We start from the raw sequence: 14,212 nt of genomic DNA, 5'->3' as shown, positions 1-14,212 counted from the left end.
GGGGTAAGAGATGGATGATCACTACCCGGAAGCAGTCAAGCAGTCGTTGAAAGGTTTATTGTGTTTGAATGGACGGCGACAGTGATGTCCAAGTTGTGGGTGGAGGCACGGTGGTTATTGATGCAGAGGTTGAGGGTGGTAGATGTTTTGCCCAGTTAAAAATCACCACAGATGTTGCAGGTGAGTATGTAGATCAAGTTCGAGGTGTGGCAGATCCCTCTGGCGTGGAGGGTAAATTTGCCAGTGGCCGTGTGCACCTGGAGGGTGTGAGAGGTGATAAGAATGGGGCAGGTTTTGCACCTAGGGCGGTTGCATTTGTGGGCAGGGGGATGTTGGTTTTGTGGAGAGATATTGTTGTGGACCAAGATGTTTTGGAGGTTAAGGGGGGTGTTTGAAATCCACTGTGGGTTTGTCGGGAAAGATGTTTTTGGTTTCAGGATCCCTGTGCAGAATGGGAAGAAGAGAGTGTGGTGTGTGTCTGATTTTGTTGAGGTGGGGATGATATTGGGTGATGAGAGCAGGTGGGTGGTGGCAGCAGGTTTCTTGGTGGTGGTGGTTTGCGAGACAGCTTGCAATATTTGTTTTGTGACCAGGGTGGTGGGATATAGGCTGTTGACCAGGGCTTGGTGTAGGCGGAGGTTATAATTCTTGCGGGATGTGGGTGAAGTGTTCAGGTTCTGTCCCCTGAGGGCCAGAGAGAATGGAATGGCTTTTTTGGTGTGGAACAGGTGGGACCTGGAGAAGTGTAAGTACTGCATTTGATTGGTGGGTTTTATGTGGATAGAGGTTTTCAAATGTCCTCCCCCGATGTGCACGTCCACATCCAGGAAGGTGATGTGGTTGGGGGAGTGGGTCCAGGTGAAAGTTATGGAACGGAAATGGTTAAGTTGGTCCAGGAAAGCTGATAAGGATAGATCTCAATGTGTCCAGAGCATAAATATGTCATCGATGAAGCGGAGCCAGTGGAGGGGTTTGAGGGGTTGTTTGTCCAGGAACTCTTGCTCAACTTTGCCCATAAAGAGGTTTGCATAGAATGGGGCCATTCTGGTACCCATGGCTGTACCTCGGATCTGTAGAAATTTTTTTTTTTTTTTTTTTTTTTTTTTTTTTTTTTTTTTTTTTTTTTCAAAATTTGATAAACATAAGCTTTGCAAATGAAAATCCTAAGTTTGATTCCTCACGTCTCCATTCTTTTTCTTACCAAATGAGTGCTACATAATGTAATTTATTGTTGTCTCACCAATTGCAGCCTGAAACTTTGTTATTGTTTGCATTACAATAAGGAAATATGTATTGAGATGATAACTCAAGACTACTTGGAATTTAGATTTCTTTAGTTGCTGCTAAGCCTCGATATTTACAAATGCAAGAATTGAAAATGTTGGGTTATAAATCACACCACCGTTAATATTCTCAAGAAGAGAGCCACTGAAATGAAATGCGTAAGTTGTGAGTAACATCAGCAGATGTATTTTAATGTGAACCTTCATTCACATGCCACTCTCCTCGTTTTATATATGTATAGATAGTGAGTAACCCACCCACTCGATGAACGCTCACACCGTAAGAGTAATTTCTAAATTAGTCAAGACATGTCCACAGAATTACTCAGTAACTACAATTATTTACCTAAAAATCACTGATATTGCACTCAGAAATGATCTGTAAAGTATGCGTTGAGAATAATTAGCTGTTAGCTGGTTGAATTCTTCTTCTTAAATTATACTTATACTTCCGCTTTCGAGGTGCAATGTTCAGTGGAACAGCTGAATCTGGACTGCAATCTAATAATAAAAGCAATACAACCGTCGAAGTCAAAGAAGATGAAAAAGGACAAATATGGGGTTTCCATCCACATTATGCTATGCATGTAATGTCTCTGGTATCTTATTATATGAATTTGTTTTCAGTCAATTAAATGTTTATTCTGTGAACAAAGGGTGCCATTAAAGAGACGTCATGTGATGAAGCATATTAGTTGCAAATGTATACCGGGTGAGTTTTTTAGTTTGACACAACGAAATATCTTGAAAAGTACGCATCTGATCAAAAACCAGCTCTGATCACCCAATACCACCCCCACATTACGAAAATCAGACGTACCCTCCACTCCCTCCTCCCCATCCCGCACAGTGATCCTGACACTAGGGACATCTTTAGGGATAAACTGAGGGTCATCTTCAGTCGCACCCCCAACCTCCAAAACATCTTGGTCTGAAACACTCCCACCCCTTCCACACCACTCCCCCCCAGCTCACAGGTGTAAGACCTGCCCCATACTTACCACCTCCCCCACCCTCCTGATCCCCACAGTGGCAGGTGAGTTCACCCTTCACCCTAAGGGCACCTGCCACTCATCCAACCTGATTTACACCCTCATCTGCCAAATCTGCGGCAACTTCTACATAGGCGAAACCTCCACCCCCTTGAACCTAAGGATTAATAATCACCGTTCCTCCACCCAAAACTCCGATTTCACAGTTGCCATCCACACCAACAGCCATAACACCACCTTCAATAACTGCTTCCGTGTTGCCATCATCCATCTTTTACCCCCCTCCCCCCCACTCTTGACACATCTTTTCGCAAGCGATGGGAAAGGGCCTATACAGCAGGCAGGCATGCATGCCACTATACCCCCCGGACTCAACCTAGCCAACCAGTAACCTTTTCCTCTCCTCCCCGAAACTACCCACCCACCTTACAGTAAACTCTGGTTAAAGTACTTTTTGTTATCTATCAACTGTTTCTGGCATCCACCCTTCTGGTAACTTTTCTGATCCTATTCCTGTGTTTTTTACCTATATATATGAGATAGAATCACCCTCTGGCACCTTTCGCTGTCCATTGCCCACAACCTCAACTAGAAACACCTTCAGAAACTATCCATTCTTTGCCGACAAGCCCTGAATGCAGGATGCCCCCTCCCACTACCACCACATCTCCAACCCAACATGACATGTCCTTTACTACCTGACCCACTCCTGCCTTTACCCACTCCACCCCCACAAACTAGCACCAAGTGCACCTCTCCCACCCACAAAACCACTGAAGAGTGCCAGTCCTCGGACTACCACTTCTGAAATCGACATTCTGTCTAAAGGCTTCACCTTCTCTCCAGCCTCATCCCCCAACAATTTCAAGTTGTTATTCGACATCCAAACTTTGGCCCACAGACTTCTATGGATGTACTATTGGGCCAAGAATCCTCCCTCCAACACCAATTCCCCAGACATTCATCCCAGTCTCCTCCAGTTCTGCCCACCCTCCTCTCATGACCCTCCTTCCCTCCCCAACAACCACCCCCTCAAAAGATACATCAGTGCTGTCGTCACCAACGTTTCGGATGGTTCATACCTCCAAAACACCTCATCCCACCACAACCTAACCCCAGCCCAGCACCAAGCCCTCCGATCCCTCTGCAACAACCAAGATTCTCCCTGCCGACAAAGGGTCCACCACAGTAGTCATGAACTCTTCTGACTATGTGTTGGAAGCCTCCCGCCAACTCTTCAACCCTGCCACCTACAAACCCACCATGGTTGATTTATCTTCTTCACATCTGAAAAAAAAATCATGTATTTGTCCTCTCCTGAGGTCCCTCTGAAGACCTATTCAACTCCACCATCTCCACCCTCATACCAGACAATCCCTTCACTCCCACTTTCTACCTCCTCCCCAAAATCCACAAACCAGACAATCCTGGGAGACCCATTGTGTCCAGTTACAATTCACCCTCAGAACGCTTGTCGGTCTTTCTTGACTCCCATCTCCAACCTCTTGTCCAGAGCCTGCCCTCCTACCTGTGTGACACTAACCACCTCTGCCAGCCAACACCATCCTCACCACTGTTGATGTCACCTCCCTATACACCAACATTCCCCATGCCCATGGCCTCTGTGCCACAGAATCATTCCTCAACAGCCGACCTAAACCACACAGCCCCAGCACCCACTTCCTGATTCAACTAGCCAACCTTTTACTCACCTGCAACAACTTCTGCTTCGGAGACCGGCATTACCTGCAAGTACGTGGCACAGCCATGGGAACCAAAATGGCCCCCTCCTATGCAAACCTGTTCATGGGCAGGCTAGAACAAGAGTTCCTAGACTCCCAACAACTGAAACCACTCCTCTGGCTCAGATTTATTGACGACATCATTCTCCTCTGGACACATGGTGAACCCACTCTTACCACCTTCCTAAACCAACTTCACCACCCTCAAATTCACCTGGTTCCACTCCAATAACCAAGTGACCTTCCTAGATATGGATATCCACCAACCAACAGCCACAACACCACCTTCAACAACTGTTTCCATGTAGCCATAATACACCTATTACCCCAGCACACTGACACCTCCACCCTCAGGCGATGGAAAAGTGCCTACATTTCAGGAATGCATGCCACCATACCCCCTGGACTCAACCTAGCCACCCAATAATTATTCTCCCATTCCCACCCACTCACCATCCATCCCGCAGTAAACACTGGTGAAAGGATCTTTTCACAAACCCGTGTTCTATCACTTGTTTCTGGCACCACTGTGCTGATGGATGCTGGCGTCAGTATTTTGTGCCTCTACGCTTTTGTACTCCATACTTTCTACCTACTGTGAAAATGAGGTCATGACCTCGAAATATTGAACTTTTCTTCAATTGTGGTAAGTGTTTACTGTCTGGTACACCATTTTTATATATATGTATATATATATATATATTAATGTATACATTTCGCGAAGGACAAACATTATTCTGGACTCTACGGAGACATTCATTCAGCCGTTACTGATTATTCAGTATTCTACTTTTGTGCTCTATTTTATGTTATAAAACCAATGTGCACATGTTAAAAAAGGAAAGCCCAACAATTTTTATTTTTTAAAATGTACTGCTAAATAAGGGGACAACCATTGACTTATTGTTAACAGCCTGTGTGCTGTGTGACTGATGGGATGAGGGGGGGATACCTCCTCTCATGAGTCTCCCTGGCTGTGACCTAAACTCTTCTTGCTTTCGGATTATCTTTGCCATCGCATATTCAGTGCCAACTTTGTGATTCTGTTTGCTCAAATTCAAGCCTTCTACCGGGCTAATAAAACACTTTTTCTGGAAGAAAAAATAAGGTTTTTTTTTGCATCATTTTAAGGAATTACAAGAGCACTTTTTCCACCTTGCTTATTCTAATTGCATTTTTTCTTTATTTATTTTTGTTATTTAGTGTTGCTTTTCTTCCATTTTTGGCTACTCTCGAAGATGAAGAGAGACTCAAAAAGAACACCCATGCTCAGGTTAAATTCAAACCCAGGGCCCTTGTGTTCTAACGAATTGTGATAACCACTTCATGATGAATGTCAAAAATTAATAAATTTCAGGAAAATTTCACATTTACATTACTTTGATTGTAGGTGTGGAAATTCCAGTTAATTAATATTTATGCTGCAATCTTTCCGTTAGCCCTTTTCTTTGAGTCTGAGACACACACAATTCCCTGCATGTGGTTAAAATGTTTGATAGTAAGCAACTCTGCTGCTTTCCGAACACTTACTTCAGCTATACTACCAGACACATTTGCTTATGAAGCTGAACTTCAACTCAAACGAGTGTGCCACTTTTTGTGAACAGAAGTGTACGTAATACTAATACCTTTTTATGTGTGAATATTTATGAACATATCTCAATATCTTGAGTAGTCCTTGTGAGAGAGGCGATGCATTATCATGAATTCTAATGTTTGCACACTCTCCTTCATCAATATAATAAGAATAAGTTGTTTTTTTGTAAAGTGTTTCCTGACAATGATAGTGTCTGAGAGTAGTAGAACTGGTTTGGTTTTTCATTTTTAATGTTGCTCTTACAGGAAGACATACAATTCCTGACAGTTTAGGCCATACATATGATAACCGATTCATTCCAAACAGAACACCTTCAAACAGTGCTATGGGTCGTATCAAGGTAAAGAAATTACAGTTTTTCTGCATGCTATATTTTGGTTTTGTTTGTAACTGTATGTATATATGTATGTGTATGTATTTCATAACCTCACTACATCATCATTGTAGAGCAGAAGAGGGTGTTGGATGGTGTAGGGTAGGCAAATGAGGAGGCAGGAATGTGAATACATGCTTAATGAGAATGTACTCTAACATGTGGTAGAATCAAATTTGTGTTTTGAGTAGTGGCTGGTTGAATAGGTTCAAGGTACATCATCAGAAATATTTCTTTGAAATATTTAGGTATTTTTTTTTCTTTGTGTGTGTGCTGTTTTTAATTCTATGAAGGTGAGTTTAAGGTGATCTGCATACATGATTTATCAAATTTGCAAATGTTATGCATAGGTCAAAACCATAGGGTCTGCATGTGCAGGCGAGAGCAGCTGACATGGCAGTTTAATTCTTTGTTTGGTACCTTGACTCCACAAAGGCACAAACACCTTGCTTTCTTAAATCATGTGGATTATGTGATTTATGACTTCTATCTTATAATTCCTATTCAGATATTTGTGCAAGTTATTTGAAACCAACAATAAAGTCATTGGAGGATAGAATAATTGCTCCAAACTTACAGTATTTCTACTTTTTTTTTTACAACTTAACGATGGGGATCCTATCAAAAACAAGATGCATCCAAAGCCAAGAGATTTCCAAGTTATTTCTATTTCAGAGCATAGACCTTGGGATTTCCAATCCATTCAAAGGGACATCAGTCTGCTAATTCAACATCTTGCTCCGCACATGGCCTAAATTTACGTGGGAGTGAGTGTATGTCAACAGTTGTCATTAAATCATTGTTTACTGAAACATTCAATATTTTTTTTATAATTACAGATAAATAAAGATGATCCATCTTCCTGTTCACCCAGTAATACGGAACGTGGAATGCCCAAAAATTTGTACATGGATAATTTTGTCAATGCAAGAATATTTTCAGACAATAGTCATCCAGAAACAGTACAGGTAAGTTAAAATTTTTGAACAGGAAAACCTCATTAATACGATATTGGTTAATATACAGTACCCTTAAATCCAAAGTTCTTCCCATTCCCCAGCCGATTAGATAAGATTTTTAATGTATTTCCGTGGGTAAATTGAAATATGGATAATTTTTAATACAAATTTGTTTAGAAGATCCTATGGGAAATCTGCTTTTGTTTAATTCGAAGTAGACACCTACATAAGTTGGCAAGAGAAGATTGAATGTGGAGAGAGCTTGGATGTTATTTTAACTTGACCTTGATATGTTTCTTTGTCCAGCTGCTGACAACTCGGGGGATGCAGCCTGAAATGCCCACTGGCATTTGTCAATGTGCATGGCAGGTCAAGCTCTTTCACCTTGGAAATATTCACCAGTGTCAGATGAGAAATGCCAGATAAGATCGCATTAATATTCCAAAATAAAGACACGTGTCACCAGGAAGTTTTGCCCATCTATCTAGCTCTGAGCTCGAGATTCAGCATTTTCCCATGAGCGAGCAACTTTTGGTCTGTTAGCCGACAACTTCCAGTAACCACTTTCATTCAAAACATGTTATTTGTGCCCTGTAGCACTCCATAAAATAGGGAAACTGTTACAGATAATCAAAGCCTCATAGGCCAACTATAGATCTTCAACCTGCTTAACGTGTTGTCACCTATGTTTACACAAAATTTTACCTTGATCTTACGTATGTTGTAACTCCCATTTCCTGCTTCATACATTTCCCAAATGTGCCGGTCATAAGATTTGTCAAAAAGTGTTCTGTTGGCTGAGTGACTTCTACCTCATTTCCTGTCAGCAAATGCAGGGGGGTTCAATGCTATTTGTTTTTGCCACGATTTTCTTGCTCGTGTGTGCACATGGTCAGATCCCAGGCGAGGGTGGAAGTGGATCCCTCCTCCTTTTGTTTGGCATCTAAAGTGAAGCAATCAGTTCTGAATACATTCTTCAAAACTAACAAAAACATAGGATAAAGAAAAATAACCCACCTCCCTTCTCCTACAACAGTTTATTCTCCACCACTGGTGTGCACTGCAATGCGATAATTGCAGAATTCAGGTCCCTCTTTCCTGTTTGAATGGAAATGTTGCCCATATGATTGTCTATTACATGATAAAACATGAAGTAAGTATCATCTCTTTCTTCTTCACACTGCTGATAAAAGTCTGCTTCTTCAATTGCGTTATCTTCGAAATGCATAGAATTTTCTCTTCTGCCACCTGTTGCTCAAACTTGCAGCCAATCTCATTGTGTTTATGCTGCAGCTGGCACCAATGTTTTCGTCTAGCATCTGCAAAGTTGTCGCTTACTGATAACAGCAATGATTCATCCAGTGGGAAGGAAAAAGCGTCATTGTTATGAATCTCGCAATGCTGTTTTTATTTGACAATAAGGAAATTAGATCTTCAGAAAAAAAAACAGAGTTAAAACAACTTCATGATGCACACAAAGTTCGATATAATATAATCACCACTTTTCTTTGGAACCATTTGCATGCTACAAAAATATAAATCTCGCAATGATCAATGTAGGAATGGATGCTGAGACCGATAAAAAATAAGTTATTCAAGGCAAGAGGTAAAACTTTTGCGGAGCGAGTATTTGACCTCCAGAAACTCCTAAATCCAATAATAAAGCATCGATTAATGTAAATACCAGTCCCACATTTTGATATCTGAAAATGTGCAAGTTTCATAATGTTTTTTTTTATTTCATTCTATGCTGATGGACTAATCGGGACTAAATATACAGTTTAAAGTGGAATCCAAACCTGGGTGATTAGTGGATCCACATTTGGTGCAAACAGACCACAAGTTGCATATTTCCTTTTTCAGGGTGGATTACAATGCAAGTTGAGGAAGAGTTTGGACTGCTTCCTGGAAAGGGGGAAGGGGTATGAATATGAAGTTGGCTGAAGCAAAGAAAAAGTTACTTTTTTTACGATGTATTTTAAGCAGCTGAACCAGAACTAAATTTACAGCCCTGCTTTTTTTTTCTCTCGTCTGGTACCGAGAAAGGTTGTGTTGTCTCTCCCAGGAGATCTTATCTTACCAGTTAATCCTGTAATAGACAATACTCTAGTAAACCCACATAGAAACCAACATTCATTCTCCGGCTTTTGCTGGTACCAGTGTGACTGCTGTCAAGGTTCTTCGAGTTTTGCTTGTAATAATTGAGAGATTGTTTTTCTTTCTGTAGGTCTCAGTGCAAACGGGTTTCTCATGAACTAGAATTGTAAGAATTTCGTAGAAGAGCAATGACTGTGCACAATTGAAAGAAATACCATTTTTTAAAATGCTTTTTTGCTGAATACATTTTCATGTTCTATTTACCTTCCCACAATATGCATTCTGTGCATAACAGGTTGTATAACTTACATGATAAATGGTGTTGCTGTCTCCTAGGAATCTATGTGTCCGCATAAGCTCCATGCCCTCATTTTGTGTAACATTTTTTATAGTTTCTTTAAAAAGTTAACATTTTTTGGTCCCTTGAACTTTGTATTAATGAGGTTTTCCTGTATTTCATTAAGGTCTACATAACCTGATCTTCCACTCCTATGCTGGTTGTTTACCACATGCTTTGTACCTGTATAATATAGCATTTGTTAGTGATACACATTTATTTTTGTACTTATTTCAAGTAATGCTTGCTGTTCTAACTTTCAGGGCAAGCAGAATCGATTGGTGGAATTGAACATTGCTAATAGAACTAATTTTGGCAACAAGTATGTTCCAAGATATAGTCCCTCTAAACGTGAAATGGGCTCAAATGCACCACGTACAGTAAATGAGCATGGTAAGCGATTTTGTCATAAATTTCATATTCATACCTATATTATGAAATTATTTGTCTTAAGTTTTAATGTAAGCAATATATTTAGTCTTTTCACTGCATAAGTCTGTTAGAAAACAACACCAGGTGTAAATGTTAATAGAGATGAAGCAGATTAGCATTATACTTGATTTCAATAAACTCAACACTCAGTAGATTATTTTCATTGAGGGGAGGGTTGGTTGATTAGAGCCGAGTTTAAATTTCTTCTCATAAACATTTGGGAGAAAGTGTGGACGTGGCAGGCATTTGTAGCAGTATTTCTGGACAAATCCACATGCACTGTATCTGTGATCTTCTCAAAAGACATGATGAAGTACAAAGAAAATAAACCAACATGCTGAATCGGTGTGAATAAAATTTCCACAAATTTCTACTACAAATAAGCAAAATAATCTCTTAACATTCGATTTAAAGCAATAAGGAATGGTTTCCGCGAGGTTCTTTCCTCGTGGCAGCTGCCGATCACTGTTGCCAACTTAGCTCTTTTGGAGCTAGATCTGGCTCTTTCGTGCACTCGTTTGGCTGTGATCTGCCCCCCCTCTCTCCCCCTCTCTCTCCCCCTCCCTCCCTCCCCCCACTATGCCACCTATGGCTCCCCAGCCCACTTACACCAACTTTTACCCTGAGTATACATTTTGCATGTGACGTGATATTATTTTATTGGCTGCGTTACTTCACCCTGTCTTACCTCACCAGCTACATTTTATAGTGCCGAGCCTGTTGTGAAGATGACATAATATTGTTATCCAGGGGTCTTTATTTTTTATTTCACATGACCATTGGTAGATTATTGACATGGTTGATGCTGCCAGATCTAGATGGTGTAAACAAATAAGACGACATCACTTTATAGTTAACTGTAATAGCCACGTTAGTTTGCTAGCTTCTTGGGAAGGGGGAGCCAGTTTTGCGGAAACCTTTTTCCTTTCTTCTTGGGTGCCTTGTTGGCTATGGGTAATAAAGAATTATGATTTTTCCAATCTGTTATCCAATATTGGATAAGAACTGCACCTTTGCTTTTAATGTGAAGTCTTTTATATTTCTTTCAATGTTAATAATTTATAATTTGAAGTGGTTTTTTTTTGTTAAATAATATATATCATTTGGTAATCAGAATAAAGTTAAAAGTGCTAGAAAACATGTGAATTTTTTTCCATGTTTACAATTTTCTATGTTGAGATCCATTGAATACAGATGAATCCATTGATTGACCCATTCAATGGATCCATTGAAAGCAGTTAAGCATGCAGTTCTAAGAAATATGTTGGCCTTTCCACAGTTGATACCAACATCTATTGCTTATATACTGATACCGGTTGGAATGAAAAATCTGAATAATACAAAGTGTCCGGGCTTCAGGTATACAAAAAGAACATGCTATAACTATCAAACAGATTGATTGAAATGTGCAAGCAAATACTCATTCGACAGGAAATATCTTCAAGATTTTATAACCAAAATGGCAACACAAAATTGTTAGGTATTGAATTTCTTGATAAGGTGTTTTTTAGTGATGAGTCCACCTTGTAACTTGTAACGTGAAAATCATTTTATTCATAACATGGTTGGCTGTTTAAGAAATTCTGCTCTTTTCATTTGTATACCTAACGATTTTGCGATTTCCCATTATGCATCGCACAACATGGCAGTTGCAGTGTTGCCATGTTGGCTATAAAATCTTGAAGATATTTCCTATCGAATGAGTATTTGCTTGCACATTTCTATCAATTCGTTCAAAAGTTATAGCATGTTCTTTTTGTTTACCTGAAGCCTGGACACCCTGTATTAGTCATACTATTAATTCAATAAATGTTGGTTGAAAATTTACTCTAATAATTTGTCTGATGGTACTGTCACTAGTGTACTCCTTTTATGGTGGTTCTTGCATATTTGTACCAAACAATCTGACTCGAATAATCATGTAATATCCAAAACAATGAAAAGTCAAATGTACAACATATTTGACTTATAATGCAACAAGAGTATTTCATGTTATTCAGAGAGATCCATCACTTTGTACTACATTGTTTAGTTGAGCATAGTGGACACTGGTGGTTGGGCTTGTTTTGCATGTTATTTCAACTATCTTATTTGAAAATCTTCATTTTAGGTTCAGATATTACAACACATCCTTCAAGAATATTTCGAAACCAGAACCGTAACATCAATGAGAGTTACAAAAACGATGAAAACACTGGGATTGACAGAAGTCATTTCTATGACCAAGAGTCCAGGTAATAAAATTTCTTTTATGTGGAACATTGCATGCTAGACAATTATAAAACAAACTTTTGAAAATCAAATTGGAAAATCTGATTTGCCCAAGCTTTGAACCTAGGAATGTAGCTAATATTTCAAACTGACTTTTTTGGAATTACATCAATCCACTAATCCAAAGATGAATGTTATCTCCTCTAGTAAGTTTAGTATAACTCCCTTTCAAATGATGATGAACATTGTCAACTGAATGAGTATGCAGCAATCTTAAAAATCTTCTTCCACTTTCAGTTATACTTTGGGTTAACTTGGATCCTTTTCTCTACTTAAATTTCAGTTCCAGTTTAGGTTTGACACACACACACACACAAACAAAAAAAATAATTATTCACTGTTTATTCAGTGTGATTTTAAAGTGGTCAAATATTCATGGAGAATGAATTTAATCTTGAAAAGACTCTAAATGTATATTTTAGGGATGGGACCGATTAATCGGTACTCTATCGGTATCGGCCGATATAGGCATATCGGTGTATCGGTTTATTGGTAAATTTACAGATTATTTTACCAATCCGATATATTGATAAATATCTGATAATTTAGTGCAAAATTTTGCCATTTTGTTGTATTTTTTATGGAGAATCGCAATGCCCTACTTTCTAAAAAAGTAAATGTCTAAATATGCAACTTCTTTTGCACTGCAGTCGCCTTGAAGCACACATTTATTAAGGAGGGCAATGAACCTTTCAGGTTCTTCAAGGACCATTTCTAATTTTATATCGGATTGGTAGAATATCGGTTATCGGTATCGGTAAATTTTATATCGGTACTTTATCAGTATCAGACAAAATTTCATATCGGTCCATCCCTAGTATATTTTATACAAGGGAGAGGATACAAAACAGTACACAGCACCATGGTTGCCATCCCTTTTATTTTTTTTTTAATGCTTTTGAAGATTATAAGTTGGGAACCAGCATATTGTTATTACTAAAGAGACACACGTAAGAATACAGGCAGGCAATCGTGCATATTTTGCAAATATGCAGTTGTTTAGAAATAGACTGATCACAAGAAATACAAATAGACTGATCACAAGAAATACAAAGCTTAAAATTTATAAGACACTGGTACGACCAGTTGTTTCTTATGGATCAGATAATTGGACTTTGAAACTGTCAGATGAAAATGCCCTCAGAATATTTGAGAGAAGAATATTAAGAAAGATATATGGACCTGTGAAGGAAGATGACGACTGGAGAATAAGATATAATGCAGAGCTAGATGATTTAATAAAAGGCCAAGATATAGTGAGATTTGTCAAAGCCCAGAGAATAAAGTGGTTGGGGCATGTGGAGAGAATGATGGAATACCGGATGCCAAGAAGAATGTTGAAAGAAAAGCTTCACCATGCAAGAAGAAAGGGCAGGCCCTGACTTCGATGGATAGACGACATCGCTGCAAACTTGCGGACAATGAAAATTAAAGGATGGAGGAGAAGAATTGATGATAGATTGGAATGGAGGCTGATAGTGGAGGAGGCCAAGGCCCACCAAGGGCTGTAGAGCCAGAGAGAGACTTTATCAGTATCGGACAAAATTTCATATCGGTCCATCCCTAGTATATTTTATACAAGGGAGAGGATACAAAACAGTACACAGCACCATGGTTGCCATCCCTTTTATTTTTTTTTTAATGCTTTTGAAGATCATAAGTTGGGAACCAGCATATTGTTATTACTAAAGAGACACACGTATTTACGGTTAATAAGAGATCAACATTTCAGTAGATTGATTGATTGAGTTTGATTGAGTTGATGTTTTAAGTGCACTATATGCACATTAATGCTAATTGGGACTGGATCTACGGTTTAAAGTGGGATCCGAACCACTATGTGTCTCCACCGGGTGTTGAACCCAGGACCCCTTGATTACAAGGCGACAACACTACCAAATATTTCGGTAGAGAACGTAGCTACAGAAAATGTCATTTTGGTGTTGAAATGGTGAATTCAGTCCTAAATTTGACTTTGAAACCTTACATAGTACACAAAATACATATTTTCTTCTTTGTAGCATATTGTAATTATCAGAATAAGTCTCCAAATGAGTGCATTTTTGCGTTTTACATTTTTGTAGCAGAATTAATCATTTTCCTGCGATGTTTCATAATTCTGATTTGGA

General features: G+C 39.2%; 1 protein-coding gene across 3 annotated transcripts in view; it reads left to right on the top strand.

The window, feature by feature from the left end:
* LOC145984069 (uncharacterized) overlaps window positions 1-14,212 on the top strand; it is a 192,609-nt gene that overhangs the window by 37,707 nt on the left and 140,690 nt on the right. For all 3 annotated transcript variants that reach the window (XM_083117456.1, XM_083117454.1, XM_083117455.1), the window contains exons 7-10: window positions 5,860-5,954; window positions 6,827-6,955; window positions 9,644-9,773; window positions 11,923-12,046. In XM_083117456.1, coding sequence (XP_082973582.1) covers window positions 5,860-5,954; window positions 6,827-6,955; window positions 9,644-9,773; window positions 11,923-12,046 — 478 coding nt within the window. The remainder of the gene's footprint in view (window positions 1-5,859; window positions 5,955-6,826; window positions 6,956-9,643; window positions 9,774-11,922; window positions 12,047-14,212) is intronic.

The sequence above is a fragment of the Lepisma saccharinum genome, chromosome 2 (genome assembly GCF_977018435.1).
Source record: "Lepisma saccharinum chromosome 2, izLepSacc3.1, whole genome shotgun sequence".
Taxonomy (NCBI): Eukaryota; Metazoa; Arthropoda; class Insecta; order Zygentoma; family Lepismatidae; genus Lepisma; species Lepisma saccharinum.
Note: the sequence above shows the minus strand (reverse complement) of the source record. Positions and strands in the feature narration are given on the sequence as shown.